The sequence below is a fragment of the Protomyctophum parallelum genome, assembly GCF_964188405.1.
Source record: "Protomyctophum parallelum genome assembly, chromosome: 23".
NCBI classification, from domain to species: Eukaryota; Metazoa; Chordata; class Actinopteri; order Myctophiformes; family Myctophidae; genus Protomyctophum; species Protomyctophum parallelum.
Window position 1 is genome coordinate 17,276,304 of NC_139715.1, and position 27,979 is coordinate 17,304,282.

General features: G+C 43.4%; 1 protein-coding gene across 4 annotated transcripts in view; it reads left to right on the top strand.

The window, feature by feature from the left end:
• dgkza (diacylglycerol kinase, zeta a) overlaps window positions 1-27,979 on the top strand; it is a 141,392-nt gene that overhangs the window by 107,573 nt on the left and 5,840 nt on the right. For all 4 annotated transcript variants that reach the window (XM_083758983.1, XM_083758984.1, XM_083758985.1 and 1 more), the window contains 7 exons: window positions 8,629-8,718; window positions 8,999-9,055; window positions 14,664-14,713; window positions 24,115-24,164; window positions 26,005-26,125; window positions 26,386-26,422; window positions 26,710-26,809. In XM_083758983.1, coding sequence (XP_083615109.1) covers window positions 8,629-8,718; window positions 8,999-9,055; window positions 14,664-14,713; window positions 24,115-24,164; window positions 26,005-26,125; window positions 26,386-26,422; window positions 26,710-26,809 — 505 coding nt within the window. The remainder of the gene's footprint in view (window positions 1-8,628; window positions 8,719-8,998; window positions 9,056-14,663; window positions 14,714-24,114; window positions 24,165-26,004; window positions 26,126-26,385; window positions 26,423-26,709; window positions 26,810-27,979) is intronic.

The window sequence follows — 27,979 nt, forward strand, 5'->3', positions numbered from 1 at the left end:
ATTGCTCTTCAAGATGGTCTTGCCCCTTAATTAGCCCATTTTGGGCGGGAACCCCATTTGGTTTTTTAAGCATTATGTTATGCTTTAGCTGTTGAAAAATAGCAGATCTACAAACTCATATGAACTTCTGTCTGCTTGTCTGCTATTTTCAAAAAATCGTGAAAATGTGGCGCAAATCTTTGAATATGTTCTTTCAGAGCGAACATTTTTAACTTGAATCTTTGCTTCTCGGGGGGTCCCTGGAACAACATATTTTCAGATGGGGGTCGGCGGCCAAATACATTATAATTCTGGGGGTCCTTGACATGAAATATTTTGCGCCACAGATACAGAAACATGGGTATTTCAGAAAACTGTCAGGATTTAGAAGACATTTAAAAAATGTTGATGTCAGGCCTAAATGGGTTAGGACACCCACTGTGTAATAAAAAAAAGAAACAAAGAAATACAAGACGTGTGGAGTTGATTGGTTGTCTGGTTAAACCCTCTATACATCATCCCTACACCCTTCTATAACGCCTTCGCCTACTTCTCAAACTCTCTCATCTCTCTTTTTATCACAACAGTCCTCGCCACCTGAAAGTAGGCCGTTGATGCCTTCAACTGGCACGAAAATTTGTCATTCCCCCAATCACGTTATCACCAAAACGATCTCCATGGGGTCCCGATTGCCGCTCAGGTCGATCATGGACTTGCTGCAGTCGGCCTCCAGGTCCAGCCTGACGTTGCGCTTGGTCCCGTTGCTGTGGTACTGCAGCACCAGCTTCATGCGGGGCTGCGGGCAGCTGATGTGGCTCTCCACAAACTGCTGCAGCGTGGTGCTCTTCAGCACCTTGAACCTCCGGGGCGCGTCGTCACCCTGGTCGCCGTCCCTCTTCGTCGTCACCTTCACCACCATGTAGCGAAGCAGCTCCTCTCTCCGCTGCGCCTCCGCCCTCCTCTCCTCCCGCGCGCACTCCGCCAGGTGCCGGGGCATGTCCGCGTCCGTCAGCGGCCGGAGCACCTCGTCGAGCTTGGACTCGCGGACGTACACCAGCATGTAGGCGCTCTTGGTCTCTTGGCCGCCGTAGTTGTTCTCGATGGCTTCCTCTTTGGCGCACCGAGACACGACGTCGTCGTCGAACTTGCACCATTTTCCGTCCGCTTTGGGGTCGACGTAGACGAAATAGTGCCCTCCTTGGTTGCCGCTGTGCACCAGCACCGCGTGCAGGACGTAGTCGGCCGGGTCCTCGGAGTCCATCTTCTGGAGGAACTCGTCCAGGCACAGCCTCTCGGAGAACTCGAACCTGTCGTTGATCTTGACGTTTTGGTCCGTCTGTGGGTCGTACATGCTCCTCATCAGCGGCAGGTGCAGGACGGGAGGCAAGGTGAGGAACTTTACCCCCTTCTCTGCGTCCTGCAGGCCATGCTCTCCAGCGTCGTACTTGTTGTCTCCGTCCAACTGTTCCGTCGCTACGTAGTCTTTGAAGGACTCGATGGTGTTCCTCTTTCCTTTGATGCTGAGCTGGATGTCGTAGTAGTCCTCCGTGCGCTCTGACCTGTAGTCCACCTGCTTACACTGGATGTAGGACACCATCTCTCCTTTGAAGAGCTTGGGAATGGTCCCCTCCACGCAAGTGCCCTTCATCTTGCTCTCCATCTTGTTCATGAGCACTCTGCACAGCTCCTGGACGTCGTGCCCGTGCATGAAGCTGTCCAGCGTCTCCCACTCGAAGGCCTTGGTGAGCGTCTTCGTGCTGACGGGCTCGTCGCTGTGCTGCAGCTCGTAAAAGACCATCTGCAGGGCAAGGGGGATGCTCTTGGACGAGTCGTCGCCCTCCGTGGGCATCAGGTACACCGCCCGTCTGAGCTGATTGGTGAAGAAGAATGTCTCCAGGAGGCTGCTCATGTAGCAGGTCTCTCCTTCGTTCTCCATACCCACGTAGCCCGAGAGCTTCTTGGAGTCCCACCCCGCTCCGTGTGGGGCGTCCGCCTTGACGTGGACCTGAAAGGTGACTTTGTCGTCCTTGATGAAGCCCCTGTCCGGATTGAGCAGGTCTCTCCAGGGCATGAAGACATTGGAGCCCACAAAGGGGTTCTTGTGAAAGAACACGTGCCTGAATCTCCGAACGACGGACTTCTCGTCGTTTTTGTGGTTGACGATCGTCATCGTGGCCTGGGCTTGGCACGACCACGACGTGGATTGGGACTCGTCGATGTTGCACAGCAGATAGAAGGCGACATCGGTCGCCTGGTTACTGTAGTACGTGCTGCTGTAGGGCTGCACGTGGATCCTCCAGGGAAGGTTCCTCACCATGACGATTGGGCCCCTCACGGTTTTGCGGCGGCTGACACCGTCCACCACGAACGAAAACACGGCCTCGGACTGCCATCTGGCGTCTTCTTCCACGGCGTCCCGCGTCTCGTCGCGTCCGCCTTCCGTGGCCGCGTGGCCGGCGATCGCCGGGTCTGCTGGGAGTCTCGGGAGGCCATCCGTGTTGTTCCGAGCCTCGGGTGCACCTAGCTGCTGCTGCTGCTCACCGGCTTTGGGCTGCTGCTGCTGGCTGTGATGATGATGATTGTTCATGTTGGCAGATGGCGAGGTTGTGGTGGTGGTGTGATTGTCCCCCTCCTCCTCCACCATATTGTCCGGGGTCGGTTCTTTGGGCTGATCCATAAGTGGGCTAAAGGCAACACGAGGGGGGCAGGCAGAGACGCAGTTATCTGACAGTACTTCAACAAAGGGGTGCCAGCGGAATGAGCCAAATCAAATCGGGACTTGACACGGAAACATCTAAAACAAGTCACAAACACAAGCTGCGATTGGACAAACAAATACTTAGACTGGGCAGCCGAGCAATGATGTAGATACTAGAAACAATATGAAAAAGCTATTTGCCTGTGACTCCATATATACCAGGTATATGTGACGTGAATTTCATCATCGGCTGATGTCATGACATCGTGTGTAGAAGTATGACGTAAGTGACGTAAATATTGTCACCGGCTCCTTGCGCAGGGCCACTGACATCAGTGGTGTGTGTGTGTCATACGTCACTGATGTCATCCATAGTAGATGAGTGATATCAGAGGCTGGCAACATCAGGTCGAAGATCCGGATTGGAGCCATGTCGTTCCCATGTGCAGTGGTGGAAAGTAACATTCTAAGTACATTTACTTAGGTACGGTAGTTAAGTACAATTTTGAGGTATTTATTGCGACTGAAGGTCACAGCTAACTTTGAAACCATTTTAAAACGTTTTTGACACCTAACCCACTTTCCCCGTCAGTCTGACACGTCACTCACCCCAGACAAGCCCCCAGGTTAATGTCTACTTGGGCATGTGCATTTACTCTGCGTATACGACAAGCTTGTAGGTCTGCTATTTTTTTTTTATCGTGAAAATGTGGTGCAAATTTGGAATATATACTGTATATTCTTTCAGAGCGGGGGGTCACTGAAACAACATATTTTCAGATGGTAGTCGGCGGCCAATTACATATATTTTTGGGGGTCCTTGACATGAAAATGTTTGAGAACGACTGACATAGAAACATAGGGTTTTTCAGAAAACTGTCATGATTTAGAAGACATTTGTAGAATCGTCCTCAGGTCTAAATGGGTTATATACTGTATATGCATATAGTTTTATGCATGAACTGACTAGTGGTACAGTACTTGTGTGTGTGTGTGTGTGTGTGTGTGTGTGTGTGTTCTGCTACAGTAAGTGCAGTGAGTGGGCAGATTATGATGATGATGATGATGATGAGAGATGTTGGAACAGATAGAAAAACGTGTCCTGATGAAGATTGCAGGTCTAAAGAGAATTGTGCTTTCCCTCGTTTAAACACTTGATCTTGTTTTTCTTTCTGAATTTGCCACAGGCTCCATGCATAACTAAACGCATGTATTGCATAATATAATACAAATCCAATATTTATCCAGTACCCAGCTCCGTATTTTATTTATTTCGTGTCTGTTGATCCCAGTTGGATTCGCTTACATCGAGGACCTCGTTAACATACATCGTTCAATTCCGCTCAGCGCTAATCCCATTTGTTTTTACCTATTTATCTCATTTCTTTTACATCGTACAGCGTGTTTTATCTTTCTCCCCCTCTCATCTGCAGTTCTTCTTTCTTCCTCTTCTTGTGCGAGTCAGATTTCTCCCATGGTGAACATTCTTGGTCAGTAATCAGATTCAGATTTGTCTCCCCGAGGGGAGTATGTCTTTATATAAGATTTATATAAGCTGGCTGGCTACTGTATATCACTCTACTCTATATCAACCCCAAGCAGGGTTTTAGTGATATATGGAGAGCACAGAAAGTACATCAACTGTACCGTATTGACCATGGAAAGACTTCATTATTTGTAGGATCAATATTGACAATACTATGGACCTCGTCCTCTGATTTCAACCCCTCCTATCTACAGTGGTGGAAAGTAACTAAGTACTTTTACTTAAGTACTGTACTTAAGTACAATTTTGAGGTATTTGTACTTTACTTGAGTATTTCCAATTTCCAGTACTTGTACTTCTACTCTATCTCGGAGCCAACATTTTTACTTTTACTTCACTTCAAACTTTAGTTACTATAGTTACTTTGGAGACTTTCATTTTAATTAGAAAACATACATTAACCACTTCAACCCTATACATTTCGGCCATTTGAAAATAGCCGATCTACAAGCTCATTGAGAGCTTGTAGATCGGCTATTTTCAATAGATTTTCTACACATTTTTAACTTGTGAAATGGGACATTCTGCAATTTGAATACTTTTACTTTTAGTACTTTAAGTACATTTTGATGCCGATACTTTTGTACTTTTACTCAAGTACATTTTCAATTCTGTACTTTTACGTAAAGAAGTAGTTCTAAATTGCAGTATTGGTACTTTTACTTAATTAAGACAATTGAGTACTTTTTCCACCATTGCCTAACTATATTCGGAGCAGAGCCCAGGGAATGGGCTTCAACAACACTAAAGCGTATCTTTGCCGCACCAGTTCAGTGGCCTTGTGGTTAGAGTGTCTAGACTGGGAGGTCGGGGGTTCGATCCCCGGCCGGGTCATACCAAAGACTCTAAACAATGGGACCTCAATGCCTCCCTGCTTGGCACTCGGCATCAAGGGTTGGATTGGGGGTAAGTCCCTGCGACATACTCATCATCATCATTTTTCGACCGCGGTCGAGATCATGGATTTCACAATGCCACGCCAGACTTTGACAATGCCACGCCAGACTTTCCGTTTCTTCATTGCCATCCCCAGTTCCTGCTTACTGATGCATGCATCCCTAGCGATGACATCAGGGAACGACAGTTTTCTACCTCTGGTCTGCTTTGAGGCAGGACTCCAGAGAAGAAGGGAAGATATAACCTCCAGGGAGTGCATTTGTATTTGTATATTAGACATACTAGTGTCATGTCCAGGGGGTGTACTTGTACAAATGTACATCAAGCTGCCTCACGCTACAGAAACAGGAGATAAGCTCCTGCCCTGTGGGCCTCATGGCTCGGCAAGGCTACTTATTTATACTCCGCCCGGTGTTGCAAAGTTAAAATGTGTCTTGAAAGCCTGAGGATTGAACCGGGGAAACATCTGTCTCCCACACGGCCGCTCTAACTCCTGAGCCACCTCCGCCTCAACATTGCTCTGTCTTTATAAGCCTATGGGATACTTAAAGACACAAAACACATATACTGTATTATTCAAATGAAGGAAAAAACTCTTGAGACTGTTGGTTTTCTTCATGACAGATGTGTGGAAAATGAGGCCACATTCTCTTGGGTAGTGTGCAGCTCGGGCACAGCATATCGTACGTCTTATATCCATATTTTTACTTTTTTGTGTTTATTTCGTAAATCAACGCCCTACTTGATCACACAAAAGGATCAAAAGTAGCAGTCGTGGACAGTGGTGGAATGTAACTAAGTACTTTTACTTCAGTACTGTACTTAAGTACAATTTTGAGGTATCTGTACTTTACTTGAGTATTTCCAATTTCCAGTACTTTCCAGTACTAGCCAACATATGTACTTTTACTCCTCTACAATATTTGAAAACTTTAGTTACTATAGTTACTTTGGAGATTTTAATTTTGATTAGAAAACATACAGTAACCACTTCAACATTTCGGCCATTTGAAAATAGACGATCTACAAGCTCACAATGCGTCGCAAGTTCGCAATACGACGCATTGTGAGCTTGTAGATCTTCTATTTTCAATAGATTTTGGTACTTTTACTTAAGTAAAACAATTGAGTACTTTTTCCACCACTGGTTGTAGATCTGATACTTTTGCTATTTTCAAATTTGATTTCCTGAAAAGTTACCATTTTGGACGTATGTGGGGCTCCATCTTGTGCCACCCTTATCCCTAAAACGTATTTGCCGTTTTTTACTATTTTGAAAAAATAGTTCAACTAGCCGAACTACATCAAGCTTGTAGATCGGCTATATTTCAGTGCATGACTCGGCACGCAAAACAATTCCATATCGAGGATAATTGTCTCATGGTGCAGTCGATGGCTGTAATTGTTGTGTCGTAGGGCTGTGAATCTTATTCTGCTATCTCACGATTCGATAAAAACATATCTATAATGTTTTAATACATCTATCTACGAGCTCATACCGCGGTATGAAGTGACTAGTGTTGTGGTAATTGTGTGCTGTGTGTATATGTTACTGTAATGGTACTATTGAATACAGGAGAAAAAACATCAATGTTACAATTCCCAGTGGAAGAGACCTTGTGAGCTGTTATGACCACACACACACACACACACACACACACACACACACACACACACACACACACGCACACACACGCACACACACACACACACACGCACACACCATAGACATGTATGTTGTACTGTACATCCAGCTGCTCATTAATGAGACGACACAAGGACTCTGAGTTCCTTTGGATGTGTGTCTTCTCTCCCTACCTTTACATACTGTAGGAAGTGTGTGCGTGTGTGCGTGTGTGCGTGTGTGCGTGTGTGTGTGCGTGCGTGCGTGCGTGCGTGTGTGCGTGTTATTCCTCTGTATATATAATATGGGCAGGTACCAGGACTCTTGTGTCTGATCTCCCACCCCATAAACAAGTCCCTTAGGGAAGGGAACACATCTTTCTCTCTGTCTCTCTCTCTCTGTCTCTCTCTCTCTCTCTCTCTCTCTCTCTCTCTCTCTCTCTCTCTCTCTCTCTCTCCTTGCTACTGTATGTTAAGTGAAGGTTCAGGAACGGAGGATCGTTCTTCTGAAAGGAAACGCAAATTAGCGGGGCTTGTCGAAAGCCCCAGAGGAGCACGCACACTTTTATTTTTTATGATTTATTTATTTTTTATTTTTCAGCTCTGTACACTGCTCACAAGTTTAGCCTTATAAACATGTCTGCCGCGTCTTTGTGCCGGTATTCACTTTGTTGCTTTTTGTTGTGTTTTTCTTTTTTCTTTTTTTTTTGTACATTATTTTACTACGCTTCACCCTCACGTTTCAGCTGCTCTCATCCTGGCTGACTTCAAACGGCTGTTTAGAATGAATGTGGCTAAATCCTTCAGTCAACAATGTATATACAGATGCAGTAAATACCGTATACACACTGCCATTCAGCATGCTAATCTCTCACCCACTGTGCGTGCGTGCGTGTACACATGCGTGTACGTGTGCGTGCGCGCAAGGACAGCCAGTGAGGGAGTGAACTGGCAATGAAATTGTGACTATAGCTCCAACCAAATTAACCAGAGGGGTAAATTACTCATTTTGTATTACTGTACTTGTGAGGACATCACATTTTTTTAAGACGGTGGTATTATGAATCAATCAAAGAAAAGCATCGGTATAGCTTGGAAGAGACACGAGCCAACTTCATGGGTATACACACACCTCTGACATACAGTATATGCTCTTGTGGCTATTCATCATCATCATTTTCCGACCGCGGTCGAGATCATGGACTTCACATTGTCACGTCAAGCTTTCCCTTCATTGCCATCCCCAGCTCCTGCTTACTGATGCGTGGAATGACAGTTTTCCACCTCTGGTCTGCTTTGAGGCAGGATTCCAGAGAAGAAGGGAACATATAACCTCATGATAAGCTCTGTAGCAGTGGCCGGCAAACTGTGTTCTTCTGGTTCGCACTTCTGAAGAAACATGGGGAAGGTTGCCGTCTATTAGAGAAGTCGAAGGGTGGCTCTTCCAAGAGAGATGTTGCGCTCTCTAATTTATTTTCTATTCATAAACACAACCTATCGGTAGAATAAGTAAGTCAGTAGAATACGAAAACATCCATATACCTCCGCCACGAATTCGCGGTCGCGAATGTTCAGGTATATATACTAATTTTGCCACCTGTTGCGCTTCCAGCAGTGCTGCCGGCTGTAGCGTAGCCTACAACATTGCTTGAGCGAGTCTCCACTCGTCACCAAAAGCACGAGCCGTGAGCGCGAGCCACAGAAGTATGAAATTAGTAAATTACATTTGTCAGACCCATGTTTATTTATGCAGCCATCTTTGGTTGCTTTACTTAGTGTTTTTAAATATACGGTAGTTTTTTCCGCCACGCAATATTGAACCTTGAAAAAAACAGGTTGTCATGTGGCTGATGTTCAAATTATTATCATCGTTTGTGTTCAACAGCGCCCCCCAGAGGCAGAGGGTCAGCAGTGACAGTTCTGTGGCTGATGTGCTGTCTCACAATACAACCCAGGCCCCCCGCAAACTTATCAGGTTAGTACACATGCACGCACGTACACACACACACACACACACACACACACACACACACACACACAGTTAGAAAACTGCTCTGCTTGCGCAAGTAATGAAGTGGGCATAACGGCATATGAGTGTCGAAGAACAACAGCTTGGTAAATCAATCAATTATAATTCAGCTTGTCATTTTCATCATGCCTGATAATCACTCTTCATTTAACACAACTTTGTTTGCTTACTCGTGTTTTTTGTTTTGTGTTGTTTGTAATAATTTTTGTACGTGGCGGTGATGAAGGGCGGGGTGTGTTCATCGCTCTAACACCACTGCTGCTGATTTCAAACCGACAGTGAGGTCAGTACGCGTGCACACACACACACACACACACACACACACACACACACACACACACACACACACACACACACACACACAGAACACAGAACACACAGTCATACTTTGTGTCTCTGTTTAATCATTTAACATTCGTTGAGTGTGATTTATACTTAGCTGGTCTATTTAACATGGCAGATCTACAAACCTCAGATCTGCTATTTTCTGTGGCTGACACCGGTGCGCAACCACGTATAATATCAGGGGTTAACCAGAAACACCCAGATAACACAATCTAAATTGTCACAATATATTTGCCTCCGTCATATTACTTTCATTTCTCAAAACCAATTTTTCACAAGCGATATTTCATACAGTACAATGTCAGTACACGCACACACATATGCACACGTGCACACACACACACACACGCACGCACGCACGCATGCACGCACACACGTGCACACACGCCCTACTTCCTCACCTTTCTGTGCTTGTGCTTTTGGAGGTGAGCTTTCACACACTGGTCTGATGAAATGTGAGGTGTCTCTCTTCTAAAGGGACGATCAAGGGACACTATTGTGAACATTTAAGCTGCCAGTACAGAGAGAGAGAGAGAGAGATGAGAGGAGAGTGAATGAGACTTATAAAATGGTTGGAAATTGGACGGAAATTGGTTCGCGAGCAAAACTGAAATGACAAATTATTGGGTTTCCAAGAAAACCACGTTCCCTAAGCATCCCAAAATGAAGTGGCTGGTTGAGGTTTACACTCAGAAAACTAGGATTATTGTGCGTGCGTGCCTGTGTGCGTGCGCGCGTCTTCAGGGGGGGGGAGGGAGAGGAAACAGAATAATGAATCATCATTGTCACCCTCATCAAACACACTGCTGATGTGTTGTTGCGCTGTACACGTAGCTTGCATGGGTTTGCATCAGTGTGACCTAGCTAGCAGGCACCGTTCATGTGAGATGGAGGCGTTATATGATGTATCTGCAGGGGCTCAGGGATCGGCCATGTTGTCTCCTTATATGTTTGCAATGCATGCTCTTATTTGGTCCCAACAGTGTTTATATTGAGGCTCTGAAAGTACACATTTGCATGAAAATACCGTTTCTATAAAACCACCTTTTTTTGGGAGGGGGGTAACTTTAAGACAGTTTTTCGCAAACTTTTTCAAGTCCAGGAGCCCCAAATTGATATGTGTTTGGCCGCGGACCCCCCGTCAGAAAAGGTTTTGCCTTTTGTGCCAGGGATCCCCATAAGAGAAGATTCAAGACAATACATGAACATTTTTCAATCTTTAATTTTTTTTTTTATATTTTTCAAATATATAAAAAAATAACCAACTTACAAATGGAATATAATGGATTATTACAAATGGATCCATGATGATGGATGATGGATCATATGATCCATGATGGATAGCTTGTAGGTCTGCTATTTTTGAAAAATCGTAAAAATGGGGCACAAATCTTTGAATATATATTCTTTCAGAGCGAATGTTTTTTTTTTTTTCATTTCGACGTCAGGCCTAAAATAGTTAAACAATGGCCTGAGGAGGCTTTGCAATAGTGGCAATGGCGTCACATAGAAGCCAAATGAACTGAAATGTAGGGGGAAACATTTGAATTGGTAGTGTTTTCTTGTATACAACTTTGTTATGCTACTGACGTTTGTGATGCAATACTGAAAACAAAGTCCTGCATTATGGGTTTGAGCTGCCCATTTTGATTGTCAATCAATCAAGTCACCCTTTACTGCCATATAGTGTTCAAAAGGTTTGACCACTTCACTGCTGCTCATTGACTTCAATGCTATGGAGCTTGTTGTCCTTCCGGGTTAAACAGGAAGGTGGGGGCTTCCGGAAGTGGAACGACACCACACAACACAGCCCCCAGCCTTTAGCTAGCAGAACGTTTATAAACGTTTATAAACGTAGATGGCAATAAAAATAATTAATACAAGTGGCATATGCCCTTTTTTACATTTAAATAATGTATTTTTACTTAGAGCATGTCATGCAGTATTACCAGGCACAGCCTTTGTGATCTCCTGGTAGACCAGCTTTTGGGCTCCCCTGCTTTAGGCTATGTTTGCATTTACAAAGTGGTTTGGGGGGAGGGGGGGGGGGGGGGGGGGGGATGGGTCTAGAAAACAGAACAGCACCGCTCTGTTCCAAATGGGTTTTTCAAGTTGAACCAAACCGCCGGTGAGTCATTTCTTGACCACAGGAGTCTTTTATACTTTGTTGTACACGTTTCCAGTTGAGAAAACAAAGCCCCAGAACAACAAACCCCATGCAGTCAAGGGTAACAGCTGAACACCAGTGCACAGGCAATAAAATAATATACACCAGATTGTTATTAATACTCATGAGGTGTATAAATGATCTTGTTCATGAATGCATCATTTAATAGCAGCAGTGATCCTGCACCAAAGGTACGGGGTGTTCTCCGGCAATCTGTTTCGTTCTGCCCATAAATGTTGATATTTATTAGATTTTAATTATAAAGTGAATTCCAGGCTTCACGTTCCAGACAACGTGAAGCTGTGCATAGTTGAGAGACCTTTAATTTGGGTTGTCTGATGTTTGTCATGTGGCTGATGTTCGCCCATGTTTGCTTTGGTGTTTTCAGCACAAATTTGGACACATTTGCACACAGAGTAATATATACTATACACTGTAGTATAGGCTACTAGTGATGCGCGGGCCGGCCCGTTGGCAAGCGGACGGTTCATGGTTTTCAGCGCAATTATGGCATGGGCGGATGAATATCCGCCCATGCGATATGAATATATATGATTTATGAATATATATTCTTTCAGAGCGAAGGTTTTTAACTCAAATCTTTGCTTCTGGGGGTGGTCCCTGGAACAACATATTTTCAGATGGGGCTCGGCGGCCAATTACATATATTTTTGGGGGTCCTTGACATGAAAATGAACCACTGATATAGAAACATGAGGTTTTTCAGAAAACTGTCATCATTTAGAAGATTTTTTTTAAAGAAACGTCCTCATGTCTAAATGAGTTAATGGCTTGGCAGAGTTCCAGAGCATCAGTTGAATGTGGTTCTACAGTACTTAGTCATGTTGCTCCCAGATACTCCACAAGCCTTAATGAAGCCCCCACAGACATACCCATTGGACAACATCAGTGGAAAGTCTGCGGTCATGCTCTGTGTGTGTGTGTGTGTGTGTGTGTGTGTGTGTGTGTGTGTGTGTGTGTGTGTGTGTGTGTGTGTGTGTGTGTGTGCGTGTGCGTGTGTGCATGCGTGCGTCTTTAAGAGACACGAGGAACAAAGTTCAGTCACTGTGTATGTGTGTGTGCGTGTGGGACAGCGGGCAGCCAACGCACTTTTCTGCTTTCCTCACATCACATGCACACCAGCCGCCATTAGTCCGTTTTAATTTATAATATATTTGTTCCTCCAATTAGTACAGCACAGTTTGTGCTGTACAGCATGCATGGGGCAACCGGCGGCCCGGGGGCCACACGCGGCCCCCACCTTCACTTAACGTGGCCCTCAGGTTAATGTCAGAATACTGATATATCATTGGTTTCAGCTGTTACAATTCATGAAAGCATGACCTGCTTTAATTACTTCCGTCCTACAGTGTAGTGGCAGCTTAATGACTAGAATTACAATGTTATTTGAATTTAGTTCATAAAGTTAACATAACTAGAATTAAAGGCATTTGAAACTTTTCAGAATTCCAATAAAAAAACCCGAAACAAGCTCAAATACGACAGAAATATGCAATGTGGGGAAACGGTGTACTATTCACGATTCACATATATAAATAGCAAAAGTAGAGGATCAGCGAGCTACTGAACTCTTAATTACAAATTATAATTGCTCAATTATATTTAGTTGTTTTCTTTTATGCGTGTGCATTTGCACAAGTGTCCAATTATGTTTATTGTTTCTGTGATTGCTGTTATGTGGGCAGTCTGGACGAATAAATAACATTGTATTCTTCATTAATATTTTGTTTTGGTGGATTCTGGAGCTTTGGGACCGAAAATGAGCATGGACAACATGCACAAAGGCAGGAGAACGCACACACGCGAGAGAGATGTATTTTGTTTATTGACATCATTATTTGTTCTTGACTACATTATAACGACATAACTTTGTACAGGATGATGGTCAAATTCGAGTTTATTTCTCTTTCATGTTCTCCCTTATTTCTATGGCTGGTAGCTTGACAAAAATGTTGTTGTATGTTGTATTGTTGTATGATGTATATTGCATCATATCACACAAAAAATGTCGTCTCTGTCTCTCCCCAATCTTCCACTCAATGCTTCCTAACAGTGTAGCACTGCACCCCCCCCCCCCCCACCCCCCTTGACCTGCACATCTGAAAATGTGGAAGAAGTTAGTGCTGCTGGGGGGGTATTTGGTGCGTGCTGCTGGGGGGGTATTCGGCTGCCCATCTTGATCGGATTGGATCAGAGCCTGATTGGCTACCTCTGGCGTCATTGCTGGAAACTTTTGAGGATTGATGGGCGCTTTGCTTGTCGTGGCACGGGCCACACGGGAACAATTTCGGTGAAATGTCGATGTGCGCACGCGAGAAGATAATGGTCAACAGTTGGGCTGAGGTTGAGGGAGGATGTTTTGTACGTTGCGCCGCAGTTGGAAACAAATCACATCGGAAATCCCACTTCAGACAGAACTCTCTCTCTCTCTCTCTCTACTTTGCAGTGCATTTAGTCTGTTGTGGACTATGACTCACTCTATCCCTGACATTACTGCAGTTCAGTCAGGTCAACTCAAGAATGGATGGAATATGTATTTAGTGAATATAAAATGAGCAATATATTTATTATGGTTTGGCAATGAATTGGATCTGCTTTTTAGGTACTCGGATCAAGCGCATCAGTCCCGACCATAGGGACTCAGAATCCCCCCCATACAGCAGATCCAAAACGACAGGTGGTAGCTGGGGTGGAGGAGGGTGAGACAGGTGGTAGCTGGGGTGGAGGAGGGTGAGCAGCAACAGTTTAAGCAGACAGCAGCGCAGCAGTATCAGTGTGTGCAGCAACAAGCAAGCAGGAGGATGAGCAGTGCAAACTTCCAGTTTAAATAGCCGGTGTGAAGATGGAATGAGTGTGTGATTGGATGAAGTGAATCATGTGAATGAGAACGTGATGCTGAGGCGGCCCAATGAACGGCAATTTGCGTGAAATCTTTCACAGACTTTTCTACTAGGCTGAGGAATATATCCCACCCTTTTCACATTGGCCTGTTATAGTGCCACCAACAGGTGGATGTTGCAAAACACATTTTTGGAACAAAATTCCTCAAATCATCGAATTGCCGTCAATGGTGTAAGAACAAATGGCACCCTTTTCACATTGGCCTATTATAGCGCCACCAGGAGGACAACCTGACCTGGCCTAGTGGAGAGTGCCCCGAGGGGCACTTTTTCTAGTTTGTGTATGATATGACCAAAAAACATATGAACGTATATCGATGGCTGTATGGACCCTACTGTATATACTTCATTGACCGGGGTCTCTCTCTCTCTCTCTCTCTCTCTCTCTCTCTCTCTCTCTCTCTCTCTCTCTCTCTCTCTATATATATATATATATATATATTTTTTTTTATCTCCAGGCAGGAAAAGATCCAGGCAAACAGCGGAGCGGGCAGAGAGACAGAGAAAGGTAACACTCTCACAGAGACACTCGGGCACTCCCCACACTTTGCAACCCCCGGAATGTGTTCAGCTCTTGGCCTCAATCAAAACATGAAATGTTTCAGTGAGTTAAGAAAATTCACCTAAAGAGATTTACTTATAAATTATGTTTGTGACCCAACCTTCATTGCTTTGCTAAGTTGTATTGCCTGGGATTTTGACAGAAGTATTCGGAGGGAGGGAGGGAGAGAAATAAATTCTCCCTCCGTCGTACATGGTACATGTCGTACACGGTACATGTACTCGGGGGAGGATTCTGACACATTCCTGTAACCGTACGAGCACACATAGCACTGGAGGGAGTTCAGCCGGGTCGGCATCGAGCACGCTGGAGAGTTCAACAGAGCAAGTGACGTGTGTGTGTGTGTGTGTGTGTGTGTGTGTGTGTCTCAAGGGTTGGAGTTGTACTGGAGTATATCTTTTTTTTTGCATGAAGTACTTCTTGGAGCTCAAATATTCTTCTCTTATTTTTGCCTACTATATATGTATTTACTTTCTGTCTACCTGTTGAATACCAAATGACTCACCCCTTTACCAACTCGCCCCTGGTGTACAGCCGGTGGAACTGCGCGGCCTGGTATTCCTATAGTAACCTAAGTACATTTATGCTTAAACGGTTAAACCTAACCTTATTCCTAACCTTATAACCCCTGGCAGTAAAACTATAAGCCTAAACTTAACCCTATACCTAAACTTGACCCCAGTAAAACTATGCCGAACCCTAAACTAATTTCTAACCTTATTCTCAAAATAAAGAACAAAAGAACCGCCGGACCGAGCGGTCGGTGTGAGGTCGGCGTAAATATGGAGGGACGAGATGGTTTAGGGACGGTCTTAGAACCTACCTGTTCCATGTTTTGTTTTCTATTGCAGTATGTGCACTGCAGTGCGTACGTCACTACGTCACAATGAGCTGTGGCTGTTGTCTCCCTTCGCCGAGCATGTGTGCATGTGCGCACGCGTATCCGCGTTTGTTTGTGCGTGAGCGTGAGACAGCGCACGTTTGTTTTTCTCTTGTCTTGCAGCCATAAAACCTCTTAGAGGATTTCACAGTCTATTAACGTGTGTGTGTGTGTGTGTGTGTGTGTGTGTGTGTGTGTGTGTGTGTATGTGTGTGTGTGTGTGTGTGTGTGTGTGTGTGTGTGTGTGTGTGTGTGCATGGGCATAAACATGTGCGTGCGTGCACACACGCACAGCCTAACGTAATTGGATTAGGCCTCAACTATTGGAAGAGAAACAGACAGAGATTCACAAAGACTGTATTGAGGTCAAACTAATAAGTATTCATGTCGTGGTCTGGTCTGTCTCCAGGGATGTTCACAGCTCAACCAGTGCAGCCCAGACCATAATGACATCATGTTTGTCACGTCGTAGCGTGTAACCAAGTACATTTACTCAAGTACTGAGCCAAAGTATACAGCCTTGACGTACTTTGCTACTGTACATCTCTGAAGCAAATATTGTGCTCCACTACAATTCTTTGACTGCACTGCTTCTGCGTTAAGAGTTACTTTTTTCGGATTTAGATGAATAGAAAACTTAGATTAATCACTTAACCCATTTAGGCCTGACGTCGAAATAAATAAAAGAACATATATTCAAAGATTAGTGCCACATTTTCACGATTTTTCTAAAATAGCTAAAAGGTTTTTCCATATCTCTTTTTTTTACTTTTACTACAGTACAGTATATCTTGATGCCAATACCTACCTTGTTTTGCGTTCTTTTTGCGTACTTTTACGCAATTCAGAATATCGGCCTTTAGTAGAGTATTCCTACAGTGTGCTATCGCTACTATTTCTTCCACTAGTCACTACTGCATTTCTTTCTCACATTTTATCTTTTGGCCGAATGCCCTTTTTTTTCCTGTTGCACGGGGATATAGAGGTGACGACGGTAGCTATGATGGTGGTGAGGCTGACAAAAGGCCTGTTTTCTTTCCTGTGATGTATTAGTTTTTCATTTTTCCCGTCCTGACAACCTGGGACGTGCTCTGTTTGCGTTGGCCAAGCTCCCAGACGGGTTCACACGAGTCTGTCCATCCCCACTGGGTTTTATACCACAAAAGCACCACCTGGATCCACTTCTGTCGAGGCCAGAGTCCTCCGAACTCTTTGCTTTTTCAACGCAGATTTAATTTTGACAGCAAAGGTTGATCTAGTCATAACACTAAAACTTTTGAATAAAACTTAAGTTTAGTCATAATTCTTTTTTTTTTACATTTTTAGAAATGGCAGACCTACGTACAAGCTCCGTGATCTTTATTGATTTAAATTGGAATACTGTGGTTAATATATTTGATGCTATATATATTTATTTATTTTGCTGGAGGACCCATACCTCACTTTAACCCCTTTTGGTGTTTCAAGCATTATGTTATGTTTTAGCTATTGAAAAATACCAGATCTACAAGCTCATAGCGCGGCACCGAGTGCCACGCTACTAGCTTGTAGGTCTGCTATTTTTGAAAAATCGTGAAAGTGTGGTGCAAAATTGCAAATCTTTGAATATAAAAAACTTTCAGGATTTAGAAGACATTTTTTTAATTTCAACGTCAGGCCTAAATGGGTTCAGAACCACACAGTGTAACTGACTGACTCTCTGTCCCTGCTGCAAAACACCAGCGATGTGCTTACTGTCTGTTTTATTGCTTTTGCTGACGGCATGGAAACACATGAGTCTCCATTATCCCACAGCCGATGACGGGACACGACTCATTTATGCTCTTGTAGAATGATTTAGCATTTCCAATCCCGTGCAGGATATTTAATTAGTCCTCCCTTTCCCCACTCACAGATCTTATTATGTTATTGCTGTCGGGCAGAAACCTCAATATCTCCATATCTGTCAGAAGAACGACTGACAGAAACATAGCTTTTTCAGAAAACTGTCAGGATGTTATGTATGCATGTTATGTAGACAGCACTATAATTGCATTGTATGTAGTCATAGCACGCCATAGTACATATGTATAGCATAGTAGTATATATGTATAGTTTATATGTATAGTTTCATTATATAGATATTCCACTGTTACTTTCTTAGCTTACGTTTCATGATAAATGCTTTTATTTATTTATTTATTCCCATGCTTTTTGTTCTTGCTTAATGTAAGTCGCTCTGGATTAAGAGCGTCTGCTAAATGCCTAAATTGTAAATTGTAAATTGATGTAGAAGACATTTTTTTTAATCTGATCTCAGGTCAAAATGGGTTAAAAGGCCAGGTGCAGTTCAAAATGAAAATAGTGTCCGCACACATGCAGGGCCGTGCTCCAAAAAGTTAAACGTTTTATTACCAGCTCCGCAGCGTGACGTTTGGAGTCTTGTGGCCTCTCAGGTAGAGCCACGAGGCTTGAAACGTCACGCTGCCTGCAAGATAGAAGCAGCAGCAGCATCTCCAAGCCAAAGCACAGCTCCACAACACTGGTGCGCCGCACTCTTGATGTTATGTTATCCAAACATAATGGTACAAAGCACTGTAAAGGGGATCTTGCGAGCATCATTCCTGTTATTAGACTTCAGTTAGTTTTAGGGATTTGGGTTTAGGGTTAGGTTGAATATCTAATCTATATGCAATGACGATACAGTCAATAAACGTACAGTATAGGCATCATTGAGCGGCCGTTCCCCTCTCTGGACAATATAGCAACTTGTGCAAGAAAATCGCAAATTGGTTTTAATTGTCGGGAATGCAAAAGTAATCTAAAAGTCATCTAAGTTACTTTAGTGACTTAGATGTCACTTTTCTAAGTAGGGGAATTCCCCCCTGTCAGGTGAAAAGAAGCAGCTTGGACTCCTCATGCACAGAAGGAGGCATGAGGTCAGTCCGCTGCCTCCCCCCCCCCCCCCACCACAGGTTGGCAGAGGAAGTGTAGTGCCCAGGATTACATTAGATAGTTGGCACTGGATGAAAAAACTGGGTTGCAAAATCGTGGGATAAAGATTATAGGAAAAAAATGTTAACCAACACTGTGGATGTCCTGAAAAACACCCAAGGAAACGGGGGTGTAAGATCCGCTCTGCGGCAGCCAAAAAAACAGGGACAGAGAGAGACACTCTGACAGGGTGTGACAGACGCACATGCAGTACACACACACACACACACACACACACACACACACAACGATGCAAACTTTACATTTAATTATTATGGACAGCCCATGTTAGATGTTTTGGTAACCCTTCATTTTTTAGTATTTTAGTTACCTGGTAATTACCGTACCGTAAAATGAAGGGTTACCGATGTTTTGAAGATAAAGATAGAGGCCAGCCTGAGCGGTAGAAGGATGGTGCTGAGGGATGTGTACAGTAGCTAGTGGACATGGGGAGTGGGTTGGTGTGAAAAGAAGAGGAGGCAAGAGAACAGGGTGAGATGGAGGCAGATGATTCGCTGCATAGCGACCTGTGGCGACCCCCAAAACAGCCCCAAGGAAAAGAAGATGATATATTAGAATTGAATATCATCAATATACTGTACTGGCCTAGGGTTGGGAGGGAGGGGGGGTGGGATTTGAAAAATAGGGATACCAGGGTTAATCAAACATATTGGTTGGTATTCCCAAAAGGAAATGCTTGTATTGACTTCTGTCTCGACAACAAGCAGGGGCATATCCCACCGCACATGAAAATGATTGACCAGAGCATATAGGCACATAGCCCCCCCCCCCCCCGCCCCAAATGAAACCTGGCAAACAATACATCTCAGAATAAGATACAGTATGTAACGCACATCATCCTCCATTCTTGGTGCTGATACGAGCCAAACTGTTAAAACAGACCGACGTAGAAAAAAAAAAGCAGGCGCTCGCAACTAACTCACTTTATGAAACAATATACTGTAGCTCTAGCTATAGGTTTGATTCCACAGACCTGTGGTATGTTCGTCGCCCTTTCTGCCCTTCCATTCCATTCCAGTCTTCTCTGAATCAGTGGCTCTCAAAACTGAAACTATAGTTAATTTATCATCAACATCAGTTTAACCATAGATATGTTTTTATTCTTGAGTTTGTATAATGTGCTATTTTCAAAACAATCTTGATTTTCTTTTTCTTTTTTAAATGGGGAATATCTTTGACGACACAATTCTTATATAGTAGTCCCTGTCACAATTCTTGTCACGTGGCACTGAACCAAGGCACACTGCATGATGCCACGTGTTTCACTGTCTCTTAGCAGCGCTACCAGCAGCATTATTGTCGTTGTCGTCCGTTGTCGAGGAGAAGACAATGACCAAGGTCTTTATATTGTCTGACATTTGTGACAAAATTCAATTTTGTCACAAATAGACACTAGCAACATTGCACGCAGTCAATGCTGCAGTGGTGAAAGTAGAAATTACCCCAATGTAGAAATAGAAATACTCTGCTAAAAGTGTCTGCGTAAAGACAGAGACTGCCTTTATTTTCAGCCTCACATGTTCAATTATGTTTTGTTTTTCCTGATCAGATATAGTATTCTTTTCTTGTCATATACATCCTCATCATTCTACACATTAGCATTATTTTAGGGTTAGTTGCAGTATATATTCACCTTTTACCTTTTGTTACAGTTCTCACCATTTCCTTTTGTTATAGCCTCATAGCTATACACTAGCTATACGTTTGTATTCAGGGAGTTTGTTTTCACATCCCCTGACCAAGTTTGCATTTTACATATTTAATATCATATACCTGGTCCATGCACCCCTGGGACAAGCACACCCGAGATAGCGGGGCATACACACTAGGTTACAAATGGCACCCAACAGTTGGTTGAGACTAGTGTTGTTTTTGGCAGCAAATTTCCATTTTAGTTTTAGTCTTAGTCTCTTGAATAGTTTTCATTTAGTTTTAGTCACATTTTAGTCTTAGTCTAGTTTTAGTCGACAAACATTTTTCGTCTTAGTTTTAGTCGACAAAAACAACACTGGTTGAGACCTGCTCATTCATTATTAATTTAACAGTTTAGTTCATTGCTAAACACATGCTTGCCACGTCCTGTTATTGGTCTGATCCTTCTAAAAGAGTCACACATGACTCCAGTGCTCCTTGTATAGAGCGTCCCAGCCTTCATCCAATCAAGATGAGTGCCGTGTAGCTTCATTGTAGATCTGCTCTTTATTTGTGACGTGTGAACAATACGGACAGTGGCGACATTGAGGCCTGTCAAGCTTTCTTGTTGAACAATTTTGCTTACATGTTCCTGTCTCTCTGAGCAGCAGGCCTGTCTCAACCGTTCTAATTTCAAGCCAAGGGCACCTCATTTCATAATGCATTAGTCCAGTGCTTCTCAAAGTGGGATTTGGGGTTAATAATATTCTTATCATGGTAATTAATATTACCATATTATGGCATCACAATCATTTTAACCATTTTATCCATTTATAATGTTGGTTATTCAAATAAATGGCAGATCTACAAGCTCATGCTTGGGCATATGCAAAACAAATTGCAAGATTTTGGAAAATTAAAAAAATATATATAATTTTGAAATATTTTATCTGGCCAAAGACATGTACATTTTGGTCCTTGGCTCAATTATTTTTTGAGAACCACTGAATTGATAAGCCATTTGTGCTAATAATAACAGGATGTTTGAGCCAGTGATCACATTTGATTGTTGTTATCACATTTAGTGCCGGAAGTGCATCAAAATAGAAGCTCCGGGGTGCCAGAGTTGTCTGATCGCTTTTACTCTGAAAGCCATGAACCGGAAACACTTTCCGGTTCTTAAAAAAGTTGACTTTACAAAGTGACCTCACATCCCCGATCATCTTAATTTATTTTTTTACGTTCCAAAAAGCGTTCATATTTTGCGGGAGAGACAGATGAGGAGCAGAAATGAAGCGCCAGCATATCGATCCATTCATCACCACGGAGAGCGCCCTGGATTAGGAGATAGGAGTCATTCTTCTTCTTCTTCTTTCGGGTTTTATGGCGGTTGGCAAACCTATCAAGGCGCATTACCGCCACCTACTGTACTCTTGGATTTACTATATTGTTACTCTTACTACTAAAAAAAACACCCGTGTGTATCCCATTCAGCATTTGTCCGCGCTGTTGTGTGCATCCTACTCCGGGGTCGGAGCAGGCGTGAATCCCTCTCTCAGAATAATGTCCAAATCCTCTCCACTAACATCCATTGCCTTTTATCTCCACCGCACAATTGATCACCATGGCAATGAATGCAAGGAATCTTTTCTTATCCATATAGACACCACTCTCAGTTCACTTTTTCCCTCAGTTGAGGTTCCTGTTCAGCCTGATGTGAGACCATCTTTTCATTGCTCCCCTCCACTCTCTTAACCGCTTCAGCATATGACAGCTTATTTCCTGCTCTAACCTTACTAACTTGGCTCTCCTTCACTTTCCTGGGACATTGTGCCGACCCTGCGTAGTGTTCACCTCCACAATGTAGGCACTTTGCTGGTTCCTGTTTCTCTCTGCATTCCTCCTTGCAAAACATCGGAGCGGTGCTCTTTCGTAGGGCCTGACCCTATAACTGACACAATCCAAATAAACGCGCTCTGGCAATGTATCCCCTTCAAACGTCAAGCACATTGATGTGGTTTCCTCCCGTGCCCCGTCTCTGAACCGTGTCATTATTTTCTCCTGACATACATTTTCGACATAATTGGCAAATGCTCCCTTCTTCACTGACATCGGAACACCACTTATCACCCCATTTCTCCAAGATCTCATTCCCAACCGAAACACATTTAGCGAGCATTCTCTGTATGTGTAGATTATATTACAAGCTCTGTCAATCTGCTCCTGGTTTTTGCACTCTACAATGACCATGCCTCTTCTGCTAACTCTAACTGAATTGACTTCTCCAATCTTTCCGACTACAAACTTTCCCAACGCATGTGGGTCGCTGAAGAGGCCATCAACCTGTTTCTCAGCAACAATTCCAATCACAAACTTTTCGTCTGACTCTTCCTCGTCGCTTCCTTCAGCTGCCTTTCTTTTCTTATTTGTGTTTCCTCTCTTATCTTCATCCTCAGCTGGATGTTCCTCCAAATCCGATTCCATTTCGAATCTGCGGTCACAGAGTGGAGTCAGCACCCCTCCGAGTCATTCTTTCCGCCGCGCTAACATGGGAGTCAATGACAAGCTAATAGTTGCACAGAGCGTTAGCGTACGGAAAGCGAAAAGCGAAATGCCAAAAAAAAAAATAGGAAAAATTCTGAATATTCTTATCTCGCCCCGTGTCACTAGGACGTCGCTAGGACGTCGTAGGCACAGATTTTTCAGGAATCCTTATGACGCATCCTCATGCGTCGTATGAACTGAAACGGTTATTGTTCATGTCATGTGTATGAATTGATTGCATAGGGCCCAAATGGAAACAAGACTGCAAGGTCATTTGTTGTTGTTGCTGTCCCTTAGTGTTTGACTGTACTCTGTTGAAGTTGTATACATTCTGTCTAATAAACTATTCAATCAATCAATCAAAAAACCTTGATGGTTGAAAGTTGGGAACAGTGCATGCATCGTGCTGTGTGCGAGCCCTGTTGTCTGTGCACATGGTAATCAAATGGCGCTTCTCAGCTCAAAAGGCCTTTTCTCGGTGGACGCGGTGGCCCCTGAGGGTCTTATTTGGTCCCCTGGCGGTTCCCCGCCGACCCGACATTGAGAAACGTTGGTTTATGCCGTTGTGTGTGTGATCTCCGCGGCCGGCCGCCAGAATCAATGACTCGGCACAAACCGACGGCGTCTTGAGTTCCACGGGGTCAGAGTTCAACGAATGTGAACTCTGACCTTTTGCATCGGCATGCTGTCCATGCTTTGTCGCCCCGGCGTGATTTATTTTAAGTCCTCGTTCACCCGGGTTCGCAAACTGATTGGGAACCGATTCCTGTGCTGCTAAAGTGCTAATCGAGATGTCATTGCATGTTCACGTTTCCCACTCGTAGCAGAGTCAAATATTGTTATTAGTGTTATAAAACATGCATGGCCAAAGACAACTTTAAAAAATGTAATCGATTTAGGGCAGCTCACAGCCTCACACCAAGCACTATAGCCATAATGATAACTTTAACTATATTGTTCACCATTGTCTTTTTGTTCTTGTTGTTATAGTTGTGGTGTGGACTTTAAAAAAAGAAATATCTTTATTATCGTTACAGTGATTAGTGTGAAGGGCCCTTTGGGGCTCAATAAAGCCTCTGCAGATCAATAACATTGAACTACATCTTAATGAGGTATAATAAAAGACCGGGCCCCCGAGTCCGATACCAAACCCAATTTATTGTACGCCCTCGAGGGAGGAAAGACATGGGGCTATTCTTTTGTAAAGGATACGTTACATATTTGCATAGATTATTTAACGGTCTGCGTCTGTCTGTCTGTCTGTCTGTCTGTCTGTCTGTCTGTCTGTCTGTCTCAGTGTCTCCAGAGATGCTGGTGGAGTGTGTGCAGACCAAGGACCACAAGCTGGTGAGTGTGAGTGGTGAGAACCCAGCTCGACCTCTAGGGCTACGACGGTTAATCGAAACTGTAATTGAAGTAATGAATTATAACGTATCTTTTTAATCATGTTTACTGTGCATAATAAATAGCCGTTGTGTAGTGATGTTTCCGTTGTTTTTGCACGCCAACGTATAAAATAAGGCTTAAAGCTGCTATAAGCAATAATACGTCAATTTTAATGACCTTTTTTAATTAAAAAAATTGGTATTCAGACAGCCAGCAATGAGTAAAAGGCTCCCAAAAAGATTTAGTCTCTGTGACACATCAAGAGGCCACAATCTGCATTCAAAGATGTTCCTACTAGAAGCTTTGTCATTGGTCGAAAAAAAAAACCCCGGTCGCAATGACTAACCCAATCAGGAAGTAGACAGGCAAATCGACCAATGACAAAGCTTCTAGGAAAATCTTTGAATGCAAATTGCGGCCGCTAGATGAGTCACAGAGACAAAACTTTTCTTGGGAGCGTTTTACTCATTGCTGGCTGTCTGAATAATAAAAAAAAGGACATTAATATGTTGACATATTCTTGCTTATACAGTAGCAGCTTTAAACCCATAAGACTTCTTCTACAAATGCCTTCTAATCCCAGTAGTTCTTTCAAGATTTTCTTTGTACGATATCGTGAGCTGGTAGGTCTGCTATTTTTGAATGACCAACACCAAAATATAAAATGACACAGATGCTTTCCCAGGTTTTGATGCGTTAAGTGACTAATTGATGTAATCGACAATTGATATAATCAACAATAAAAAGCAATCTGTTCACATCACTGTACGGCAAACCAATAATCGATAGTTGCAAGCACTTCCTTCGTTCCAAAGTTTTGTCTGGAAAAAAAAACGGCTGTGCAGGCATTTTGAGAATCATTATTTATTTTAGTATGTTGAAGTTTGCTTTTGAATGGAGACCCCCAGGGACGGTAATTAAAGCTTTGACCCGAGACTCTCTCATGGAAAGTATTGACTACAATTCCAGTTGCTTATGACAGAGGGAGTATTTACTGTTCTCCCTGGCGGTATGGGGAAATTACTTTTACTGCTTAACCCAGTGGATGGACTGGCTCGGGAAACACAGAGACTGGCTTTTGAACCGGCGGCGGCAACCATTCCGATTCCCAGACTGCCTCTGTCTGTCTGTAGCCACTGGCCTGTGGCCGTGTGATACAGTATATAATATATGCATTAGGCCAGTGGTTATCAACCTCTTCTGGATCAGGGTCGTCTTGGAAAAATCCCGACGATGAACGATGAATCAATCGATTATCTTCGATTATCAATGGAATTAACCTTTGAATTATTTAAGTTCTTATTTATTGGTACAGTATCACTATGAAAACAAATATGTTTTTTTTTAATGTTACAGTATATCATTTTTTTTCCCAATTATTTGTGGGCCCACTAAATCCTTAGAGTTTTCTGAAAACCTATGTCCTATAGTAAGAGAAATCTATGAGAATCTGGGAACTAAATCGTTACCAAGAAATTTCTTCACCAATGTGTTTCTAAATGTGTCTAATAACATGTACTAAAAGTTTGAAATTCAACTCCTGTGGGAAATTGAGTTATTAGCATAATATGTGACCATACCGATAACATCCTATATAAGGCCAAAAAGTCTAGCGCCCCTCAAAAATAGCAGATCCACGAGCTCATAGCATGGCGCTAAGTGACGTGCTATGAGCTTGTATATCTGCTACTTTGAATAGCCAAAGTATAAAATAATGCTTTTTTTTTTTAATCTCAAATCTGAAATGACACCGATGCTTTCCGGGTTGAATTGTGTGACCTGTTCCTTCCCTGCCATACAGCTGCGGGAGCTACACCTGAAGGGGGCGGACCTGACGGCCTTGGACCAATCGGGGCGCAGCCTGCTGCACCACGCCGTCGACACGGGAAGCAAGGAGACGGTGCGCTACATCCTGGACAACGGTGACCACCTCTTATTATCTCCATCCAATGCTGGCAATTCATTCCTCACTCCTGCCTCAACGTTATATTTATAAGTTGTAAAGTTTAACTCCACCGCTGGATTGTTATCCACTTTAACCGCTGTAAAACCACTGCAATCATTATTATTTAGCCGAGAAATCCGCTATTGTTGCAAAATAAATTACAAAATATTTGGGATGCCAGTGTTGAATTGATTAAGCAACTGTCTGTCTGTCTGTTTGTCCGCCCGTCTGTGCCAGCTCCAAGTGATTTGCTTGACGTCACGGAAAAACAACAGTAAGATTATGCTTTCCTGTTAACATAACATAATACAAGGCTGTGAGTACACAATGTGAAATACTATGTACTGTACAGTATGCCACTAACTGTGTGTGTGTGTGTGTGTGTGTGTGTGTGTGTGTGTGTGTGTGTGTGTGTGTGTGTGTGTGTGTGTGTGTGTGTGTGTGTGTGTGTCTGTGTGTGTGTGTGTGTGTGTGTGTGTGTGTGTGTGTGTGTGTGTGTGTGTGTGTGTGTGTGTGTGTGTGTGTGTGTGTGTGTGTGTGTGTGTGTGTGTGTGTGTGTAGTGGAGAGACTGTGCTGCACAGGGCAGCCTCCATGTGCCAGAGGACCATTTGTCACTACCTGGTAGAAGCAGGAGCATCGCTGATGAAAACAGACTTACAGGTAAGACTGTCTACACCTACAGCAATTCAAAATGTACTTGACTTGGCATGGGCCGTTGCTCAGCGGTCCAGGCACCTTGGCTGGTAATCCAGTCTGGCTGTGTGGCACGGGTTCGACTCCCGATCCCGACGGCCTTTACTGCATGTCACTCCCCCCATCTCTCTCCCCCATTTCCTGTCAGCCTACTGTCTGTCCCTCCCATAAAAAAAAAGTATTGTCATCAAAATGTACTAAAAGCGCCAAAAGTTTTAAAAAATGCATACAAATCTTTTGAAAGTGGCACATGTGCAAGCTCACAATGCGTGGCAATGTGAAGCATTGTGAGCTTGTAGATCGGCTATTTTTCAAATGACCGGAATGTATAGGGTTGAAGTGGTTAATGTATGTTTTCTTGTTTTGTAATGATAATCAAAATCTACCAAGTAACTATACTAACTAAAGTTTTTAAATAATTGTAGTGGAAGTAAAAAAATATGACATTTGCCTCCGAGATGTAGTGTAGAAGTCAAAGTAATGCAAATTGGAAATGCTCCGGTGAAGTCAAAATACCTCAAAATTAGACTTAAATACATGAATATCCCTCCCCCTCACTCATCTTGTCATAATAATAACTTTATTTATATAGCACCTTTCTAGGCATGAGCCACAAAGTGCTGCAAAGGAATAATAAGAAAAATTCACAATAGAAAAAACAAAAATCATGTGTTTGGCTTTCACAGCATCTGACAACTCTCTTTTGTTTTGGTTGAAATTGTTCAACAGTTCGTCTTTGGAGACCTTCCCTCTCTCTGTCTGTCTGTTTCGACACTCATATCCTCGTGTCCTAAATTCCCAGATCCAGCTATTAAAAAAACCCCATTAAAACATTAAAAAAAAACCTGCTCCGCTAAGGCTTCGGCTCGTTTACCCCGCTGTCTTAAGATAAACGAGGCGGTTGCTTTTCAAGGCGGGCCCGTGAGCCAAGAAGGTCGCTGAGTCATCGGTATCCTCAGATCAGCTGAGACTAAAGCCTAGTTCGTAAATGTGTAACAGAGGTGATTTATACTCTGCCACATAATGCCGCGCGCCGGAAATAGCCGATGTACAAGCTCCCAATTCAACACATCGCGATGGGTCGGGAGCTTCTAAATTGGCTCTTTTTGGTGTGCAACACAAATATATAAGGCTTTA